The 23426-nt window shown below is 36.4% G+C and overlaps 1 protein-coding gene across 1 annotated transcript; it reads right to left on the bottom strand.

The window, feature by feature from the left end:
• Positions 1 to 15711: 15711 nt before the first annotated feature.
• LOC114391457 (probable inactive purple acid phosphatase 29) lies at positions 15712 to 20497 on the bottom strand. Its single transcript, XM_028352471.1, has 6 exons — positions 20490 to 20497; positions 19689 to 19741; positions 19555 to 19596; positions 18904 to 18981; positions 17483 to 17653; positions 15712 to 16343 (listed from the first exon to the last, which is right to left on the bottom strand). Exons 4-6 carry the CDS (start codon positions 18928 to 18930, stop codon positions 15810 to 15812), a joined length of 732 nt encoding a protein of 243 aa, XP_028208272.1. The 5' UTR covers positions 18931 to 18981; positions 19555 to 19596; positions 19689 to 19741; positions 20490 to 20497; the 3' UTR covers positions 15712 to 15809.
• Positions 20498 to 23426: the final 2929 nt, after the last annotated feature.

The raw sequence follows: 23426 nt of genomic DNA, 5'->3' as shown, positions 1-23426 counted from the left end.
TGTGTCATCCAATTGCTACTTTGTGTTTCTTCAAAATCTGCATCAGCTGATCCTCTTCTACCTTCTTCAAGGAGTTTCTAATTATGACTTGTTTGTCTTCATTATCCTCCAAATATACATACTTAAAGTGTGTTGGTAGAGTCTTCAATTCCAATTTAGGCTTTCCTACTGGGTTGTTGTTTTTCAATTCTTCTAACAGAATTTTCTCCTGCACCATCTAACTCCTCAATACAAGCATTCACTTCATCTTCCTCCTCTTTAATTAGACATTTTGCATGATTATTCAGTGCTTTTTCTAAAGGAGACTGTAGTACCATGGCTGTAGTTGCTAATTCTATCTCCTGTTCTACCTTATCCACATCAAAACAAGCCTTCTGATCACTTGAGTGCTTCATTGCTTCGAATAAGTCAAATGAAATTTTCTGATCATCCACACTCAGTTCTAATTTACCTTTCCCCATATCTACTACACATCTGGCGGTGGACATGAAAGGGCGTCCCAAAATTATGGGAATTTCAAGATCCTCCTCTATATCCATAACCACAAAATCTGTAGGGAAAGTAATATGTTTGACCCTAACCATAACATCCTCAATCACTCCATAAGGTCTAGTGATGGAGTGACCTGCTAACTATAAAGTCATCTTGGTAGGCATTATCTCCAACTCTCCAAGTCTCCGGCACATGGAAAGCAACATCAAATTAATGTTGGCTCCCAAATCAATAACAACTTGGCCAACAGAAACTTCACCTATAGAACAAGGAATGGTGATACTGCCTGGATCTTTATGTTTTGGTGGAAGGATACGTTGAATCATAGTGCTGCAGTTTCCCTCCACAACTATGGTGTCACTATGGATATACTTGTTCTTCCTAGTTAGCATGTCTTTCAGAAATTTAGCATAGAGCGACATCTGCTGTAGAGCTTCTCCAAAGGGCATGGTAATTTATAGCTTCTTGAAAATATCCAAAAATCTAGCTAGATGTTTTTCTTTGTCCTTCCTAAAAGGTACCAAAGGATATGGTACTTCTCTCCCTTCAGCTAAAGATGCTTCTATCTTTTTCTCTCTAGCACACTCACTCTAGCTACTGATAAGGTTGGCCAGGTTGAAATCCAGAAAATCCACCTGCATTAAAATTTTGTCTAGGCTGGTTTCCCCTGTAATTAACTTCATGAGATGTTTCTTCAGTGGGAATACACAAGCCTGACCCATGAGCTCCACCACAAAGTGTGCAACCTGTAACCTGCAAAACAGATAAAGGTAAAGGTTGACTAGCATGCAATTGAGTTGGCAACTTACTTAGTGTTTGGGTTAAAGCTTCAAGTTGCTTGGACAACAACATATTTTGGGCCAACAAGGCATCTTGTGATGGAAGCTCCAATAAACTCTTATTGGTAGGAATATAAACTCTATCATGCAAAATTATGTGGTCACTGGCACTCATATTTTCAATTAAGTCCATGGCTTCTTCAAGTGTCTTCAACTTAACTTTTCCTCCTACAGAAGCGCCGAGTAATTGCTTTGACTGCGGCCATAACCCATCAATGAAGATGTTCAACTGTATAGGCTCTGAAAAACCATGAGTGGATTTTTCCGCAGCAAGCTACAGAATCTTGCTAATGTCTCACTCAAAGATTCATCAGGAAACTGATGGAATGAAGAAATTACAGCTTTTCCCTCTGTAGTTTTAGACTCTGGGAAATATTTTTATAGAAACTTCTCAACAACCTCATCCCATGTCTTTAAACTATTGCCCTTGAATGAATGCAACCATCTTTTGGCCTCCCCAGATAAAGAAAATGAAAACAGGATGAGCCTAATAGCATCTTCAGGTACACCGGCAAGCTTGACACTATTACAAATCTCAATATACATTGCCAAGTGTGAGTATGGATCTTCATTTGGTAAACCATGAAACAAATTGCTCTGTATTAGCTGTATCAATGAAGGTGGGTAAGTTAAGTTTTGTGCCTGAACCTCTGGCCGTGCAACACTTGAGAAATATTGCGGCACCGAAGTACTTGAGTAATCTTCCAAGGTCACTCGTCGAGGTTGCTCTTCAGCCATGACTTCGGCTTCAAATTCTGTTGTTTGAGATTCCCTGGATGTAGGTGAATTAGAAGATGATGACTTAGAAAAATGAGCCTCTTCAAGGATTGATGCTACTGTTCTGTCGTGCAATAGCTTTCTTTTTCTCTCTGCATTGTTTCTTCTAAAGGTGGCTTCAATTTCTAAATCTAATGGAACCAATTCACCTGCAGAAGATCTACGCATGCAAAGACTAACAAGAACAACAGTTAACCAATTCAAGAAGAAAATAAATTATGAACTAAACAAATATTAACAAAAACAAAAATTAATAAATCAAAGAATAATGAATTAATGCCTTCAAACTGAACTAAACTTTCCAAATGGAAAAAGTTCCCCGGCAACGGCGCCAAAATACTTGTTTGTTCTTACTTCCACTTCCTCTTCTAAATTGGTAATACTTGTTTTGTGCAAAAGTAGATTGCTGGAAAGTGCACCAGGTTGTCAAGTATTTAATTAAAATGGAATTATCCGAGTATCGAACACAGGGAACTTGTTCATTTAGCAAAGTTTTGTTCAATAATCAAGCATTTTGTAAACAGAAATTAATAAGGGTGAATTGAAGTAAAAGTGTGTTCTATCCTAATGAAAACAATAAACGCGAGCAAGTAAGTGTAAAAAACAAATTACCTAAAGGCGTTGGGTCTTCCTACTGAACAAGTTGATGCAATTAAAGATATTTCTCTAATTAAAGAAGTTCTTGTGTTCTATGCCGAAGGCTCAAGTACTAAACCCTAATGTCTCGTGAGTTTAGACTAATTTAAACTAAACTTCGTTCGCAGATCCCTCTTGTTGAACTTAGCTTAATTTAAACAGCATTATAATTACAACATAATAAAAAAACTAAAACCTTGCACTCTATCCCTAGCAATGCAGTTACCTAGCCCTACTCTACCAAGTTCTAAGGAAACAATACATTTCCCAATGCTAAAGTTCCTAACAGCACACACCAATGGGTGATCAGACCAAAAGCATGCAACAACAAAGCACTGATAGAAGCAATGAACACATAAAACAACCTTAATTAGATATGGAAAAAATTTTACATCAACTGCTCAGTAAGAATCCCCAACTAAGGGTTTTAGCCTTCCATGGCAAAGAAGCTCCTTTGACAATAAAGAAAAGGAATCAAGAGAAATTGCTTACTTACAAAGGAGTGGGGATGTCTCCTCCACCTCTAGGAACCTCACAATCACTCAAAAACTCCTTAATCTCCCTCAAAGTTGAGAACTTGGCTTCTTGCTCTACTTTTTCGCTCTCTGCAATTCACCCTTCAGGCTCTATGAGTCTCTCCAAAAAGCTCTCTTCAATTCTGTGCAAATTAGGCTTAAAAAGGGCTCAAAAACCTAGACATCGCGCTCAGCGCCATTTTCGCGCTTAGCGCGAGTAAGTGAATTTGAGCTTAGCGCTAATCTCACGCTGAGCCTGGAAAGCGACAGATGACTCGCTTAGCGAGCTGATATTGCGCTAAGCGTGAGCTTGCGTAGCAGATGCCCTTCCAGATTCCCCTGACTCGCTAAGCACTCTTATGCTGGGCTTAGCCGCTGATACGCGCTAAGTGCACGGAGCTCACTTAGCGCGACATCCACTTTGGCACTTCTTCAAATTTGCTCCTTTTTGCCTGAAATAGAAGAGAATTTAACATTAAGTCCATGTAAAGAGGCTTCTAACGAACAGAGATCAAAACAAAGCAAAATTTATTTACAATCCTACCAAAAAGAACCATAAATTGGGAGATTTATATACATTTTGGAAAACTTTTCTATACAAAAGTTAGTCATAAACGACGACTAACAACAACCTAGTTTTCTTTTCCCTTTTTAATTATTGCATTTAGTTACTGCATTGTTTAAGTTATTTTTTGTTGTGCTTGCTTGTTAGTCAAGTTTTTTGCAATTTGGGTATGTTCTATGTTGTTCATGTTTGAAATTTGTGAAATTTTTGTTTGAATGTTATAAATACATGTTTCTATGATTAGATAGACACCATTTGTATGTGTGTCGATAGCAATTTCATCCAATTGTGCAGTAAGTTCAATTTTGTCAAAAATGCATAGTAGAGTGAGTATTAGTCTGTCTTGGATGGAAATCACTGATGGCCACTCCAAGCCAAACACCTCTTATTTAGTTATTTTCCAAAAACAAGTTTTCTTCCAAGCCATAAATAATGGTCGAGCCAAAACTCAATTACGAGACCCCTTAGTCAGTTTTGAAGATTACCTCTCATTGAAACTCTCCCTCTTCCAAACCACTTTTTCAACCCAATTTCCCATCATACTTATGCACATACATTCTCCATTACTTTTAATATTCCATATTCCCACATCACCTATTGATCAATCACATTCAAATTCACTTTTCCCACTACTGTGCACACTTCCTATGTTGCCTCAACTTTTGCCACCCATTCCTTTTTACTTTTCTCTTCCCATTATTCTCCTACTACTATTATGTGTCTCTTCTAATTCATAGAGAATTAGAGAGAGAGTGACCTTGACTTTCTCCCTTACACCTACTCCAAGCCACGGGCATCATCGCAACAGACACGAATCTAGCTCTTTTTTGTCAATACGCAAGCCCTTCTACCCTCGCTTTATCTTTTCACCATTTTTGTTCATAAGGAAGAGTTTAGCATTTTTGTTCTGCTTTTTTGTGATTTGAGTCTCAAAGAAGGAACATCATGGTTGTCCTTGTTGAGATTTTGAGATTTGTGTTCAACTGTAAAGGGTTTTGGTGTTTTGCATGCTTAAGATTCTTGCATTTTCATATGATTCCTTTTTTGTTTTGGTTCAGCCTAATGAAAATCAAATCCTTTTTGCGTTGTACGTGTTTTGACTTTGTATAACTTATTGTTGTTGACTGTGGATTGATGTGGTTTGTCCTTTTGAGTGTTATAACACTTGCTTATTCAAAGATCTGCACTTGTCTGGATATTCTAAGAAGTTTCTTTTGAATGTACCCTTAGGGACCACTTTTGGATCCCTATGCTTATGGTATTGCTTAATGCTTTTTTGTTGTGAATGAGGGAAGCACATAGGGGTAATGCAAGATGTTCTATTACTCTAAAAGGAAAACCTTTGTCTTTTCACTTTCTTTCAACTATTTTCTTAGTTCTAGAAATGGGACCATTGTCTGATTAATGTTTTTGTAACCACCAACACGTGCTAAAGGAAGTTTCAATTGAATATCAAAATGACACTTGTAGCAGTTTTTTGCCTAGCTAAATTTTCTTGCCTATTGAAAATTGTTGCAGTTGTAAGTGCATAAGTTTGGCCACAACAAGTGTTGGTTGCCACACATAGAGACATCCTTGTGTTGATTCAGGGTCCCCAGTATCAATTTATGTTGTTACGCTTACCTTTCTTCTTGTGGTTGTTTGATATTTCTCTTTTTAATTCCAATATGTTTTCTTTTCTTGTATTGGTATTTATCAAATATGTTAAATGCAATGGTGTTTTCTTATTTTTCAACATGGCACCTCTCAAGAAAATAACACTCTGACCACTTCCAACAAGAAATGAAGAGTAACTAGAGTAGGTGCTACTTCCCAAGCCCCTCCTACCACTCATGAAGATGATGAAGTCCAAGAGATTCCACCACTACAACCACAATCAGCACCTTAATCACAAACACCTAAAACCACCACCACTACCACCAAACATTCTTCTTAGGGCTTCCAAAAGGGAAAATTCTTGGTCCTTCCTAACTAAGAGAGGTTTAAGAACAATGTCAACTGAGGTCTCATCAAGGAGAGGGAGGTTAAAATTTTGATTGGGGAATTTCAAGAGCTCCAAGATTAAATCGCCAAGAGGAAGTGGTCTAAGTGACTAATTTTCCTCTCAAGATCAATGAGGAGGTGGTACATGAGTTTTATGCAAACACTTACCTTGGGAGAGCTAGTGAACCTACAAGAAGAGCATAGATCCATGGTGTACCAATGAGATATAATGTTGCCACCATTAACAAATATTTAGAGAACACATTTCAAGAGCCTGTAAGCCAAGATTGTGCCTACTTCATCATGTATGCTAGAAGAAGTGGTTTTAGCAACACTGACCTTAGCAACAAGCTTTGCCTCCCATGGAGGTCTTATATGGATAACGATGCTACAAAAGTGCTTAGGTTTAAGCATTCGTCTTTGAAGACCCTTGCTCAAATTCGACCAGCTTCCTCTTTTGCAACATTACACCCACCACTCACACTTCTGAACTTAGCATGTCTCACTCCTATATTGTTTATCACATAATGAGCAATATAGGAGTGAACATTGGATGAGTATTCTCAAGGGAGATGCACAAGTTTGTAATGACCAAATCTCTAACCAACCCGCCAAAGCCTCTTAATTTTCCAACTTTAATCACAACTCTTTTGGCCTACCAATGTGTAAATGTCAACCATCCTCACCTCCTCATCCTCAAGAAGGCAATTGATTTGCACTACATTGATCAACATTGTTGCAACCTTGTAGAGTTTGATGAAGACAAACCCTCCAATCCCTCCTACTATTGAGCCTCTCAATCATGCTCAAATGGATGCTACCTTTATGCTCTTATTCCAATAGAATGTCGTCGTCAACCGGTCCATGCAAATTCTCAATGCTTCAATTTATCATTTCCTTAACCCTATCCTCGCCATTTTAATTGGCTCGCCCTTGTGGAATTTGAAGCTCTGGTTGCTTGGCTTGGGGGCCAACTCATTTTCATGGGGGTGTCGGTGTCGTAAGTGTTGCTACAAATGCTGAGGCTACTAGACTTGTGGCTGGAGAAGGAGAGCAAGCAGAAGAAGAAAGACTTAGCAAGGAAGAGATCGAGGATGATGAAGGACGTGGCTCGAGTGATGAGGATGAGGAAGGAAGTGAAGAAGAAGGAATTTATGACGATGATGATGGCTTCGATAATTCTGGGAGCAAGTTTGATGATGCTTAAGGGATTGCTCGTTTTATCTCCTAAATTAAAGGACACCACTATAAATTTCTGCATTTTAAATTTTTGCAATTTAATTTTCTACCTTTAAAATTCTGCACTTTTAATTTTAGTTGGTTTGCATGAACTTTGCACTTGGTTTTTTCAAAAAAATGGTTTCTTTTTTAAAACAAGTTTGGCTATTGTTTGATATTGGCCGCATGGTTCAATCCTAGGTTTCAACCTAGTGTTGTTTTTAGTTTTTAAATATGTGTTTAGTGGCTTCATGGCCATAAAAAATGTCATCCTAACATGATCTTAGCATGATTTTCACGCTTTTGAAAAATTGTGTTTGCAAAATATGGTTTGAATGCTTATTTTGTGGTTGAACGTTTCATTCGCATAGCTTGGATGTGTTTGTGTTATGAGAAAATTTAAGTATTGCATGACTTTGAAGACAATTTGAGAATGCTTGAAAAATAGTTTGAGTTGCATGTTGCCAATGTGAATGATGAGTGCCACCCTTTCGGACACAATTGGCTTTGAATAATTCTAGTGTGATTAATGTTGTGTGCCATTTTAGACATGATTTTAATGCCCTTTGTTTCAATAACAACCAATAGTAAAAACATATTAAAAAGAGTATTAAAATCTCAAAATCATAATAGTCTGAAAGTACCTCATGTATTAATCAATAAAATCAAATAAAATTGTCTTTACATAAATAAAACATTATCCTTAAAATATGGGCATCTAAGTTAAATGAACGTTAAAAATATAAAGAAAGCAGCCACATCCGGTGTCTTATTTTAAAGTCCTAATCAAACTAAAATAAATGTAACTAAGAAAACTATGTCTTCAAGTCTCCTCAAATACAACAACTTCTTACATGTGCATTGAAAACAACACTTACAATGAGATGATAATTCTAGTAAATAAAAAAGTTCTAAAAAAAGGTTCATAAATATTGTTGTTCTCAACTAGTGTCCAAAAAATCAACCATGATATATATATATATCATACTTTATTCAAATAACATATAAAACTATTTAAATAAACATCAATACCTTAAATCATTCAAATAAATATCACAGACACAAATCAGTAATTTATGAAATTACTAGACTCAACTCTTTAGTTCCTAGAATCAATGTGGATCTCAAATTCTTTAAATTATCTATGCAATGACATCTCACTATTTTTTCCATTATAGATAGAGATATCCAGAATCTTTTTCCCATCTCAGATGGAGATGTTTCATTAATTTCTCAATGTCATAATGGCAACACTATATATACACTATAAAGACAATTTAACTAATAAGAACAATGCAATGCAATATGTTTATATTATATGTAAAAGCGCACACACACACACAGACACACACACACATATATATATATCATAAATGATAACAAACGCAACATGCACACTATTGAAGTAAGCAAAACTTCAATGCATAATTGGCAAATCCAATACATAATTAACTCAAGACATGAATCAGGGAATGACTTCATCACATTTTTTTCATTGTATATATGTGTACAAGTAACAAAAAAATATAATCACGAACATTCACACAAAAGGTCCAGGAATAATAATTTACCACAACACATGATATGGTGAATTATACAGAACAATAATGATTTCATATATTTAGAGATTCAACTCAGTATACTCGCTCGATCAAATGCAATTCATCTATAATATCTAAAGCATTATTAACCCAATTCTCTAACAATCATATCTCTAACATCCTCCGAGATAACTATCCCGATAATACATGGAAGACATGGCTCATCTCCAAATACCAGCTTATCCTTAAGCATTTAGGCCACAAGGCTTAATGCTTAGAGGGATGTACACCTTCTAGGATGACTATCCCGGAAATACATGGAAGACATAACTCATCTCCAAAATATTGGCTTATCCTTAAGCATTCATGCCATAAGGCTTAATGCGTCAAGGGATGCATACTATCTAAGATGAATATCCTAGTAATATCCGAGAGACATGATGACTCCTGACTCTCGTAACCGCGACTTCTTCTAGGTGGCCGACTCTTAATCTTGAGAAGACATAGAGACACTCGACTACTGTGGCCGAGACAATGGAACAATAGGAATTACAACATGCAGCGGCAAGGTCGGGGACACACTGTGACCTAATAGGTCAAACACACACAAACTCGCACCCTGTATCATGTACGAGGGGGACAAGACTGAATCCACACAATTGCATAGCAAAAAGGAACCAACAAGATCCTTATACATGGACACCATTGTCGGAGAGCACCATGTATAAATAGAGATGAATTGCATGGTCCATTTCAGCTTCATGATTAGGCAAAGTTAGGAGAAGACATCGATCGATGGTGATCTGAGCTAGAGCACCTTATTTTCTCTCCTTGGTGTTCTTCGACTTGAACACATGGTAATTAGGGCCTTTATCTTTTTGGTGGGACCCAAAGCATCTGTTACGTATAAAAGTGACCAAGGTGTTCAAGGGGCTCAAGAGAAGGAGCATAGAAGGGATCGACCCAAGCACAAGAGTATTCCTCAAGCATACTTGAAGGATTACATACGCTATTAGGAAGAAGATGGTTAGGGCTCATGTACGTAGAATAATACAAGTTGTATTGTAGTATATGAGTTAGTTGCAAAAGCGGTTATGGTAGTTAGGCGGTTAGGAGTTAGTTAGGCGGTTAGGAGCTAGCCATGTCTATAAAAGCTGAACCATGTATTGAGGAAAGGCATCTGAATAATAAAAAACTAGAATTCCCTCTTCTTCTTCCTCGAGTTTTTCTCTCTTCTTTCTCGAATTCTCTCTTATTTCTTGTTCTTCTTTCTCAAGTTTGTGAAGGAAGATTTTGGAGATTGCTTGAGTCTCAAACCATCAAGTAAAATTGGTGCTTTCATTCCTTGGCCATGGAAGACGGTAAACGATTGAAGTCATCCTCATCGGAACGCATGGAGGACACCATTGCTAAGCTCAATTCCGGCGATGCAATCGGCAATTTATCGAATGAAACTGGATGTGTCGCGCTTTGATGGCTCTGATGCGACGGGATGGATCTTTAAGATCACTCAGTTCTTCGAGTATCACGCGACACCAGAACATGAACGCCTCACCATAGCTTCCTTTTACATGGAAGGTCAAGCATTGGCATGGTACCAGTGGATGCATTGCAACTCATAGTTATCGTTGTGGCAAGCTTTTCTTCATGCTTTGCATTCACGATTTGCAGCGACTCCATATGAAGATGCCAGGTTTGTTGTGCAAATTGCAGCAACGATCCATGGTGAGTGTCTATTTAGCTGAGTTTGAAGCCTTAGCTAATCGAATAATTGGATTACCGGCGCCATTTGCGTTGAGCTGCTTCATCGCAGGGCTAAAGCCGGCGATTCGACGAGAGGTTCAGGTTCTCCAACCTGTGTCCTTGGCTCAGGTAGTAGCGTATGCTCGTTTGCAGGAGGAGAAGAACGACGACGCCAGGAGAATTTCGACATTTCGTTCTCCCACAGCGGTGCCAAGCCTGAACAATTCACGTTCAGCAATTGTGCCAACAGCTCCATCACCTCCATTGCTTCCAACTCCAGTGCGACCAGCAACCGCCTCAATCCCTTTCAAAAGGTTGACACCAGAGGAGTTAGCTTTTAGGCGCGAAAAGGGACTGTGTTTTCATTGTGACGAGAAATTCTCGAGAGGTCACAAGTGTTCTTCTACTATGTTTCTGTTGATCGCTGATGATGAGGAGGTTCAGTCACAGCAGTCACCGAAATTAACGGTTAAGGGTGATCCAGAACAATTTTCAGATTTGTCATCGGCACAGCTGAGCTTACACGTTCTTTCTGGTCATGTCGCACCGGAAACACTCAGATTAAAAGGCAGCATAAATGATCAACAGGTTAGTATCTTGATTGATGGTGGTAGTACTCACAATTTTTTGCATCATAGAATTGTGTTGTTGATGGGATTGGAGGTTCAAGAGACAACTCCATTACGAGTCACAGTAGGAAAGGGTGATGAACTGTGTTGTCACCAAATGTGCCAAACAGTTAAAGTTTACATCCAAAACCATACCTTCTCTGTCGACTTCCACATATTACCAAATTGTGGAGCCGATGTGGTGCTCAGAGTACAGTGGTTAAAGATGCTAGGCCCGGTTCTGACTGATTATAACACATTAACTATGAAGTTCATACTTTTTGGTCAAGTAGTTGAACTCCATGGTGATCACGACACAAGCATCGACGCCATGCCTTCCTCTCAATTGCGTCGTTTGCTTCATACACACTCTGCTAGCACTTTCTTTCACATTCAATTGGAAGCAGTACAGGCCACTGATTCACCAGATTGTCCCTCACCGGAGATAGCAGCGCTCACGGCCAAGTATGCTTCTCTCTTTCAACCTCTTCGAGGTTTACCTCCATTCAGAGCTATCGATCATAGTATCAATCTCTTACCAAACACTACACCAATAAATGTGAGACCTTATCATTATCCTCATTTTTAAAAGCATGAGATTGAGGAACAAGTGGCAGCCATGATGAACCAAGGATTTATCCGGCAAAGTTCTAGTCCATTCTCATCGTCGGTGCTTTTAGTTAAAAAGAACGATGGATCGTGGCATTTTTGTGTTGATTATTGAGCACTCAACGCTATTATGATGCGTGATCGATTTCCAATCCTTACTATGGATGAATTGTTGGATGAATTAGGTGGAGCTCACTGGTTTTCAAAGCTTGATCTTATGTAGGGATACCACCAAATTCTGATGAAGGAAGAAGACATTCATAAGACAGCTTTCAGAACACATCAAGGTCATTATGAATTTCGTTTCATGCCTTTTGGACTGTGCAATGCACCATCAACCTTCCAAGAAACTATGAATGAGCTGTTCAGGCCATATTTGTGCAAATATATCATCGTCTTCTTCGATGATGTTTTGATTTACAGTAGAACTTGGGAAGATCACCTCCTCCATTTAGAAAGCGCTTTCCAATTGCTACTGCTAGGGCAATTTTCCTTGAAGCTTTCTAAGTGTTCTCTAGCACAACAATAGCTAGAATACTTGGGACACATTGTTTCAGGTGAAGGAGTCAAACCAGTGCCGGAAAAGGTTGATGCAATTTTGCAGTGGCCACCACCAAAGTCGATTAGAGCCTTGCGGGGGTTCTTAAGATTGGCTGGGTTTTACTGGTGATTCATCAAAGGCTATGCTTCAATGGCCGCCCCATTAACATAACTACTTGGTCTAGTTCCCTTTCTATAGACACCTAAAGTCATGGCGGCCTTCCAACAATTAAAGACAACCATCTCCACAGCTCTGGTACTTGCCCTACCCGATTTTAGCATTCCCTTTGTTGTGGAGACAGATGCTTCAGGTTCAGGCATGAGGACAGTATTAACACAAGCTAGTCATCCAATTGCTTTCTTCAGTAAGCAATTTTGTCCAAAGTTGATGGGTGCTTCAACTTATGTGAGAGAGCTTGCCGCCATCACCGTCGTCGTTAAGAAGTGGTGCCACTACCTATTGGGCCACCACTTCTTCATCCTCACTGATCACAGAAGCTTGCACGAATTGATGACTCAAGCAATTCAAACTCCAGAACAACATAGATACTTGGTGCAATTGCTGGGCTTTGATTATACCATCTTGTATCGAGCGGGAAGAAATAATGTCATTGCAGATGCATTATCGCGTGTTAATGAGGAAGAAACAGCTGAATTTTTTCTCATATCGATGCCTCAATTTGCCTTCCTAGATGATTTGTGAAAAGAGTTGGCAAGTTCAGTCAAATACCAAGAATTACAAGACAAAATCCAAAATGATCTTCCTGAAACATCACAATACACCATTGCAGAGAATCTCATCCTTTGCAAAGGTCGGATATGGCTGCCTTCCGATTGCTCCTTCATCAAGTTATTATTAGCAGAATTTCATCAAACACCAACAGGAGGTCATCTCGAAGTCCAGAAAACTCTCCAAAGACTTCAAGAGAATTTTATGTGGAAGTCTATTCGAGAAGACACAAGAGCATTTGTGGAAGGATGCACGACTTGTCAGGCGACTAAATATGATAATCGGAAAACAGCGGGCTTGCTTTGCCCTTTACCAGTTCCGGCGAGACCTTGGGAGGACTTATCAATGGATTTTATCGTGGGACTGCCAGCTTACAAAGGTCATACATGCATCTTTGTAGTGGTAGATCGATTTTCCAAAGGTCTTCACTTAGGAATGCTGCCTACTAAGCATATTGCTCATTCAGTAGCTTTGTTGTTCATGGAAATGATTAGTCGCCTCCATGGTATGCCTCGCAGCATTGTCTCCGACAGAGACCCACTCTTCATCAGCAACTTTTGGAGAGAGCTCTTCTCCCTTAGTGGCACCAAGTTGTGATTCAGTTCTTCCTATCATCCTCAGACCGACGGGCAAACAGAGGTGGCGAATCACGTGATCGAGCAATACCTTCGAGCTTTTGTCCACGAGAAGCCATCAACGTGGGGAAGGTACTTGATGTGGGCTGAATGGTCTTACAATACATCCTATAATTCCGCCACAGGCATGACACCGTTTGAAGTGACATTTGGAAGGAAACCACCCTCCATTCCTCAATATCTCATGGGGTCTTCTAAGCTGGAAGCCATTGATGACCTGCTCAGCCAGAGGGAAGAAGTTTTCGAGCTGTTACGCTGGAAGCTACTTAAAGCACAAGACAGGATGAAGGTATAGGCTGATAAACATAAAAGAGAAGCAGATTATCAGGTAGGGGAGAAGGTGTGGGTCAAGCTCCGACCATATAGGCAAACGTCAGCCACTGGGGAAGCGATACTTTGGGTTGTTTGAAATAACAGAGAAGCTGGGCAAGGTTGTATATCGATTGAAGCTTCCAGATGATGCAAAAATTCACCCGGTATTCCATGTTTCTATTCTCAAGAAGTTGGTCGATAAAGGAGAACAGTTGGTCGGCATGGACTTACCTCCATTGGAAGACACGAGCGCTCCAGCGGCCAAACCATTAGCGGCAGTCACTTCTAAAATTGTTCCGTCGAATGAAGGGCCTAGGCGCATGGTTCTGGTTCAATGGTAGAACGAACCATTGGAGGGACACCTACCACCTTGAGGACAAGGCGGTATTTGAAGAGGAGGGGAATGTTACGTATAAAAGCGACCAAGGCGTTCAAGGGGCTCAAGAGGAGGAGCATAGAAGGGATCGACCCAAGCGCAAGAGTATTCCTCCAGCATACTTGAAGGATTACATACGCTATTAGGAAGAAGATGGTTATGGCTCATGTACGTAGAATAATACGAGCTGTATTGTAGTATATGAGTGAGTTGCAAAAGCAATTATGGTAGTTAGGCGGTTAGGAGTTAGTTAGGCGGTTAGGAGCTAGTCATGTCTATAAAAGCTAAACCATGTATCGAGGAAAGGCATAATAATAAAAAACCAGAATTCCCTCTTCTTCTTCCTCAAGTTTTTTTCTCTTCTTTCTCGAATTCTCTCTTCTTCTTGTTCTTCAAGTTTGTGAAGGAAGATTCTGGAGATTGCTTGAGTCTCGAACCATCAAGTAACAGCATCTCAACATTTTCGATCTTTTGGATAAGTTATAAGACTAAATCTCAATCAGTAACTTAATATTAATTTCTATTTTTAATATATTTTTTTTACTTGCCTAGTGCATTCTGAATTGTGTATGATCTTTGGTCCACTTTTTAATGCAATGGTTCCCTGTCCAACTAAAAAAGAAAATGGTTCCCTGTGTATAATATATAATTTTTGTGTCGGCTCACATGAATCTAACGATGTTGTTATATGTAAGAAATGATGCTTAAGAAAAAGTCACTTGAGTATTCTTGTTAAAATTCCCTTTAAATCCCAATGGGCCATTTGTTTTATCTTGATCACACCGTAATAACACATCCCACTGGGATGATCCCAGTCCAGCTCATCTCGTAGCATTTCTTTTTACTCTTGTTGATCCATTACTAAAAAAAAGGTCTTCTACATCGGTTCTAATGGCTTTTCTACATCGATTATGACGCATGGTGATAACATAGTGTCGTTGAATACCGACATCGGTTGGAGGACCGTCCTTGAAGGGCGAACTTTCTACATCGGTTGTGTAGCTCAACCGATGTAGAATGTGAGCTTTCTACATCGATTCTAAGGTTGAAACCGATGTTGAATGGTAGGGTTTTTACATCGGTTGACTGATAACCGATGTAGAATGGGTAATAATGGCAAGGTTTCTACATCAGTTATAAGTAAACCGATGTAGAATGTGAGATTTCTACATTGGTTCTAAGGTTGAAACCGATGTTGAATGGTAGGGTTTCTACATCGATTATTAGTCAACCGATGTAGAATGGGTAATAATGGCAAGGTTTCTACATCGGTTATAAGTCAACCGATGTAGAATTTGAAGGGTTTATACATCGTTTATCACTCAACCGATGTAGAATAATGATTTTTTTTTATTATTTGTGCAAAATTTATAATTTCCCCTTTAAATATTGATGTGATGTTAAAGTGCATGATTATGGTTTATTTAATGAAAAAATACACATATTTGAGCCAGTAATAGAAAAATCACAAACTACGTGCTAATTTAACTTACTAGAGCTAATTACTATCTTAAATTGTATTAGTATTTAACTACTATATATATATATATATATATATATATATATATATATATATATATATATATAATTATATATTGTGCATTTTTCCTAATATTTCAACTTTTCAACTCAGTGCTAATTTAAAAATTAAAATTCTATACTAATTTTTCAACTTTTCAACTTTTCAACTTTACATATTCATTTTTAACATTGCTTTGTTCAAAACAAGAATAGGACTACAAGTATCAAAGGATATCTTACCACCAGTGCTCTTGCTCCACAAGACCTCATCATCAATTCCAGTAAGATGTTGATCATCAAGGCATTTCCATGTTTTAATTGACTTGACATCTCCCCAACTTCCTTTCCCCGTTTTCTCCAAGCTAGCTACCACCACCCTTGCTCTCCTAGGCCACCCTGCCTTTCCATACGCATGGTATCCAAATCCCCCACCATAACAAAGTTGTATATTCATTAGATTGCCGCAGAAGTCATTGATGTGATCATGGCCAGTGAAAACTGCCTTCACATCTCCTGCTGCAAGCAAGGTTGTGAAGAAGCCGGAGTTCACAGAAGGAGAGCTAATGCCATTGCCATCCGGTTCCTGTTTCACACCACTCATGTTTGATGAGTCAAAAGTAGCATATTCTGGCAGAGGGATGTGGAAATATGCAAGACCAGGAGCAGTATCTTTCTGAGGCACTGGTTTACTTATGTATGCTTTCTGCAGAATAAACAAAAAGTAAGTGGTCAATCCAAATATTAACGATAAAAAGAATTAAAAAATAAGTCACATGTTTAGTGAGGATCGACAGAAATTTCAAAAATAAATATCATGTGAAGATTTAAGACTTATTTGTTAAAGCTTCAGAGAATAATGGTTCTAGGAAAATCATATATTTGGAAAACTCTTGTAGAATTTTTTTCCAGGAAAATCATATATTTCTAACAATAAAATCCTTCTCCTATTTTATAAAAAAGTATAAAAAAACGAGGAGGGATGAAATTATTTTAAGAATAATATTTACTCTTTATTTCAACCATTCATTTTTTAAAATTCAATAATCTTATAGAACGATATGGTATAATAGATTTAGAGTTGTTAACTAGTGATATAAAATTATTATCATTAGTTGTGAAAAATAATTAACTCATTTGAATCTATCTAATATATCTATCTATGTAAAGGAAGTTTGAATTTGTATGAATCGTTAGATCAAAATTTTTAAATTAATTTAAAGTTACTTTTAAATTGAAAACACTGTGTTCTTGCATCTTGGGATTTGACAAGTCACTATTTCTATATTGTAACAAATTATGATACTCTAATTTAATATATATTTTTTCAAATATACTCTAATTTAATACATCATTGCTAGTGGGGTAAGTATAAGAATTAAGTTATTTAATAAGGATAAATTCCATAAATTATCAAAGTAAAGTTTTAATCTTAATTAAAAAAACAGTATAAAAAATTATCTAATAACTATATCTAATTTTTGTTCATTAATTTTTATAAAAAAGCTCAAGTATAATATTTTTAAAATGTAATTTTATATATCTAGAAAGGTATTTATCTGCACGTGACTAGAAATGTATTTATCTAGAAAAGGTCAAGTAATTTTTACATGGTTATTGAGGTTCACATATGGGATACGAATTTTGTTTTTATCACTTTTGAGGTTTGTACAATATTTTTTAACAAGAAGCATGAAATAGAGGAGCAAAGTTGTTATTAACTAAGCAGTGTTATTTAACTATGATACTAAAATCCCAACAGTGTCATTTGTAAGCTTAACATGCTTCATTCTCATTCCTATTAACTGAGCAGAATGAGTCATGATATTGAAGTATGGAAGGTACCTTAGAGGGATGAGGCAAGCAAGCAGCACCAGAAATTATAAAAAGCTCCATTTTTGAAGTTTTTTCCCTGTGTACATGCAAGTATCCAATGCAAAGAACCATGAAACAGGGGTCATATCCAAATTCCAAGAAGTTCACCATGCTATGCATCAAAGGGAATATGATGAAGTCCTGAACACACAAAGAAAGTTGTAAGGTTACCTGTCATGATATATTCTGGAGCTGCATAGCGGTGTGTAATTTTAGATTCAAAAATCTATTCAACACAAAAGAAATAAATATATAAGTGTGATTGGAAGACAATATTGATAGCAACACAGGCCCAACTACCTCTAATCTTGGCACTTTCTAAATATTTGCGTTTTTCCAATTACAACCTTCTGGATTTTTATTTTTTTTTAAGTTTTGATTTTCTTACAACTATAATATTGTGTTTTTTTCTTGCTTTTTCCCATCAAATGATTTACCAATTTTTTTAACGAAATGATTTAACAATTTTAAAAAGTGTAAAATAGAAGTAATATGAACCACATATTATTTGCTACAGTGACAAGGTTTGGGGAAATATTAAAAAGGCAACATCCAAGGAGGAATAGTTGTAAACTTTAGTTGTTAATTAATGAAATTTAGTTCAATTCATTGAGAGCATATTTGGTTTGGGTGTAATCAGCCAGGTCAAACATGATTTGACTATATAAAAATATGTTTCGATATCATTTTCAATTTCACGTTAAGGCTCTCCAACCCACAGTGACTTTGACGCCACTAGAGAGAACTTTCAATTCAACTTGAATTGATTCAAGAAAATATAAAACTTTATGTGATAGGTTGAATAGTTGGAAATATACATTCTTTCTTTTTTCTTGTTTGCATTTATTATATTTTCTTAGGACTTTGGTAGTTCAAAATTTATTATTACATTTACTTGTTCTCTCAGTTAAAGAAAGATTATTATCACCACTTCATAGGATATCCATTGAAAGAGTAATACAAATATTGTGCTGGAATCTTGTGGCTGGGGTGTTACAAATACTGTACTGAAATAGATGCATTTGTGTATGAGACTCATGCTAATTTTATCTTTTTATAATGAGTGGGGGTTTATATATTTATTTAATTTTAATTTATTTATATAACAGCAAATTATAATAGCAAATAAGTATTCAAAGACATTAAAGCCTATTTTAATAATTTTATACTCAAAATCAATTATAACTCAAAATATCCAAATATTACTTTCTTAAAAAAAATATGAACACTAAGGCCTGAACCAAATTCCACTTAAGTGTTATGACTAAGTGTATCAAAACATGCTCTATACATATTAGTGCAATATACATAAATCAGAACAAGGAAACTGGCAACTGGCATCTATGAAGAGGGAAGCATAGAGCAAGCAACATGAGACAAAAATAACTTACTTGGAAAAGAAACATTTCTCTGGGCATTATTGAGTCTCCAGGAGAATGAGCAACTCCCAATTTAATGACTTCCAAAAACTAGCATGAATAAGATAGACGTTAGTAAATGTCTGCCCATTCTGATCTATGCTCCCGCAGGAACCTAAGGAGAATGGGAGGGGGCACATTCTGGACAAGAGAAATGACACCTTTGGATAGAAGAAATAGAGAAAATAGAATATCAATGGTTACTTTTTTAATTTTAAATTAAATAACATAAAAATAACTAAAAAAATTATATAATATTTTTATTTTATTCATATCATTCAAATTAAAAAAAAAAAAAACTAATTACTTAAAATAATCAAACAATTTCCTCTACTTCTTTTCGCTCTGAAACGTGCATCCAATCCTAAACAGTGAAATAATCTAATTCCGTGTAGCTATGTAAATTGGACTATTTTCTTTTATGTATATCCATTAATTATTAGTGTGTATCATTTATATTTATTTATTTTTAACTTATTTGTTACCATTAAACACGTGGATGTATTGACATATAATTATTTTAATTTAATGAATGGTTTTAAAATGAAGTCTTATTTATACTATGCCTATGCCTTAAATACTTAAAAAAAACAATTATCCCTTAGCTTATAGGGGAATAATTACCTCAAGAAGAGCATTTCCTGGATTAGCTTCTCTTAGTTTATTCTACAGTCCAAACACTATTTGTCATGCCAAACAAATAAGAGCAAGAGAAGCTACAACAATCAAGACAAATATAAATAGCAGCTTCTATATACCTGACCTTCAGTCGTCAAATAGAAATCATCTATAGATACTGTTGCAGACCAATCTGTTTCATACATAATCAAGAAAATTGTTGTTATATTGAAAGAATATGGAAGAAAAAAAAATCTGAAACCAGCTCACAAATTACAAGCAGGTTGTTTCTCTTTATAGAGCTAAAACATGACTGACAAATAAAACGAAAACTCCCTAAAATTTATCAGAGAGAGTGGCTTTTAAAAATAAAAATAAAAATAAATAACACTATGCCAGAGAGAGTGACAAGTATGTAGTATAATTTCTCATCATCTCCAATTGCCATAGACAAACCTAATTGATCAAAGTGGGACACATGTGCCAGCCTAAGTTATTATACTATTACCTATTTCAAAACCACAATGAAAACTTTATCCATGAGAAGACTAAAATTGAATAAAAAGTTATTGAAAACTAGGCCAGCACGTTGCCTTATTAATTACACCTCATCTATCATTTTTTAATTAGATCAACCCCTCATCTTTACAAGTATTTCACTTAAGGTAAGGGAAAGAAAACAACATAGAGAAGATCAAGACAATATGTAAACCATGTTAATCTTTCATATTCAAGGGTAACTGGCAGTAGAATATAACAATCCTGACATCTATAATTCCTGAGGGCCCTCTGTCATCTAGACTACGGAGTAGGGGTAACTTATTCAACATTGATTACATGCCAAAATCACTCCAAACAAATTACTAATGAAACTTATAAGTTCCCAATTTAAATGAACAAATGCTTACTTTCCATGAATCTCATGAGTCTCGAATACTTACAAGCTTGCAATCATTTGGTATAAAATTCACCTAGTCTTGTGGCTCTACACAAGGGTGTCTGCAACCTTCTAAAATAGTATCTCCTTCATCCTATTAAAATCAAAATGACAATGTTAAATGCTATTCCTAAAAAGATCCCTCCAACCAAAACAGGGGATAAACAGAGAAGGAAGGTAAATGCGAGAAGAAAAGAATGTAGTAATTGTGAAAACAGCAAATTAAGTACCAATGAAGTGATGTCAGGCCTTGTGTAGGGAGTAGGACAACTAGAAGCCAAATCAGCAAATCTCAACTATAGATTCCTATCCATGTACCTTAGTAACTTTTTTAATTTATAGATTCTTTAAAAAAAATTCATGGTTAGTGGGGTTCTACTAAATGTTGTCATGACAAGAGTATATTCATTAGACATCAAAATGGAAGTTATAGTGCCCTTGAGCTAGCAGAATTATTTTTCCCTGATATTTCTCTTTGATCTTTCTAATTTGTCAAATCTAAATGTATTAAGGACTTACGGAGATCAAGAACTCTCTCTATATCAAGCTACCCATGCTACAACTCCATGAGTATTTCCATGCCAGGCATTAAGATTAATGAAATTGATTTCGAGCTGGAAATTCGTGTTTCTCATAGCTCAATATTAAAGAATCTTTTGCAAGAAATTCAGTTACCTGTGAGCCGTATCTTGGTCCAGAAGATGCTGCTTTTCGTTCTCCCAAATATCTGACAAAACTCCTAAAAAAAACACATCAAAAGAGAAGGAAAAATAAATGAGGAACCAAAATAATCGCTTTTCTTCCACCTAGAAAGATAATCAAAAGCACAATTATTTAGATATTGCACACAAATTCGACAAGTCACATCGATAACGCCAATCTTAGAAAACCAAAATGTGAATTTGAACATACCAAATTCCCCTTTCATCTGCGGCAAAAATCATTGGGTTACAGTCAAATATCCGAAACAAATAATACCTGAAAACATGTAATACAATGATCCACCAGTTCCATAAATATCAGTAAATTATCCGTGAAAAGGCCATGGGAAATTAAAAATGGTTAGCCAGAGTGAATGCTAACCCACATCACGGAGCACAACGTTTTGGGCCAAAGGAGAAGGACCAACATCATCAACAAAATATATCATAGAATTATGACCTGTATAATATCAACAAATACAGTAGGTCACAAGTAAAAGATACAGACTTAATAAAATACTTATTTAAATGCAATGGGTCAAGATAAACATATGAAATCTTTTGTGCACCATGAAAACCGTACTAAACCCTAGATTTGAGAAGAAATGCAGAGATGAGAGAGAGACGAACCAGGGATAGGGAGAGAGTTATTTGCAACTTTATTATTTTCTGTTAACAAAATAAAAAAAACAAAAAAAAATGCGTGAATCAATAAACCCTAGATTACGGATTAAAGAGGAATTGTAGAGATGAGAGAAATGAACCAACGAGAGAGAAATTGGGCGAGCTAGCGAAAGAGAACTCCAATCACTGAGCTCAAGCTAGTCTGTACTGTAGAAGCTCTAGCCACGGCCTCCGCGGTCACTCTCCCCATCGCGCCACGGATGAGAGGGCTGAGGTGATGCGAGGGAGAGGCATGCTCCATGTGGACAGTGGCACCGGCACATGCCCGCCAGATTTTGGGGTCGACGCGGTTGGGCTGCAGCGGAGACATGAGAGGGAATTGAAGTATAGAGAAGAGATTGAGATATGAGAGAATTAATGCAAAAATGGGAAAACGAACAGGTGGAGAGAGGTATGTAGGACTTTAATGTTGGGAATGCGAAGGAAGACGGGTTTTAAGTAAAACCCGTCGTAATTTCATTTCACAGAAGCACAGGATCGCCACTAACATACATTCTAAGGCGGTTTTTAATAACCGCATTAGAATGTCAGTCGTAAAAAGTTTTTCTCATTTCATTAATTACAAATTTGCCACTGTAATATTTTTTAAGACGATTCTCATAGAACCGCCTTAGAACCAGTGTCGTAAAACATCACATTTGTAGTAGTGATCGTATATTGCAACGCGACATTTGCCTAATTAATTTTAAATGAAAATGATTTTTTAAATAAAGTAATTTATATTTATATATTTTTATAAAGTAACTAATATAATATTTTTTATCTAACACAAAATAATCTAAAATGATTTCAATTTAAAATGAACTTAGGATCTGAAATTAATTCTTTAACATAAGATTATACATGCGAATGTTTATCTAAAATTATTTAGATATGTTAGTTATTTTTTTAGACTACAGGTATATTTTCTATTAAAGTAAATTATATTCAAGGCGGATAAAACTATGGTGAACAATAAAAATTTCTGTCAAATATTTAATGCAATGACATGTAGTCAAATTCAAAACCATTAATAAAACAACCCTACTCTAGTTCACACGCTTGGTGGTTCACAAACATTTTTACATGAGTTTAAATTATCTAACATATATTCAAATGTGCAATAAAACTATTTGAACTTAATGGATGTGATAGAGCTGAGATTACCGGCAAAGTTTATGATAAGAGTTAGAGGTTTTATCCCTATAAAATAATACCTCTAGAGGCAAGTGATAAGCTTTAACATGTATAATTAAGTTCGCAATAATATTATCTGAAAAAGAATATTATGATGAAGAAGAAAAAAACTATTTGACAATTCGTCTAACATGGATATTTATGTCACAAAAAGTAATAATAGCTACAAGAGATACACTTGTCACCATGATAATGTCCTTCGAATTGAAACATTGGAGTCACATGGGGCTACCCTTCTTGTCAAACTTCAATAAGTGTATAAATAAGCTGCCAAAGAAAGTAGCCCTGCGACAATAATTATTCACTCTATTTTATTTTATTTTTGCTAATAATAGGAAGACATAAATCCGAATCCTTTGCATCCTTTATCTCTTCCTCAA

Source organism: Glycine soja, chromosome 2 (assembly GCF_004193775.1).
Source record: "Glycine soja cultivar W05 chromosome 2, ASM419377v2, whole genome shotgun sequence".
NCBI classification, from domain to species: domain Eukaryota; kingdom Viridiplantae; phylum Streptophyta; class Magnoliopsida; order Fabales; family Fabaceae; genus Glycine; species Glycine soja.
The sequence above is the reverse complement of the archived record's forward strand: the minus strand, read 5'-3'. Positions and strand labels throughout refer to the sequence as shown.

Excerpts from the sequence above, each read along its gene's own strand:
- LOC114391457 (XM_028352471.1), bottom strand. The coding sequence starts at position 18,930 with ATGCCCAGAGAAATGTTTCTTTTCCAA. Across the intron at positions 17,654-18,903 it reads GAGAAATGTTTCTTTTCCAA|GACTTCATCATATTCCCTTT; the intron begins GTAAGTTATTTT and ends TTGTGTGTTCAG. Across the intron at positions 16,344-17,482 it reads GCTTGCCTCATCCCTCTAAG|AAAGCATACATAAGTAAACC; the intron begins GTACCTTCCATA and ends TTTATTCTGCAG.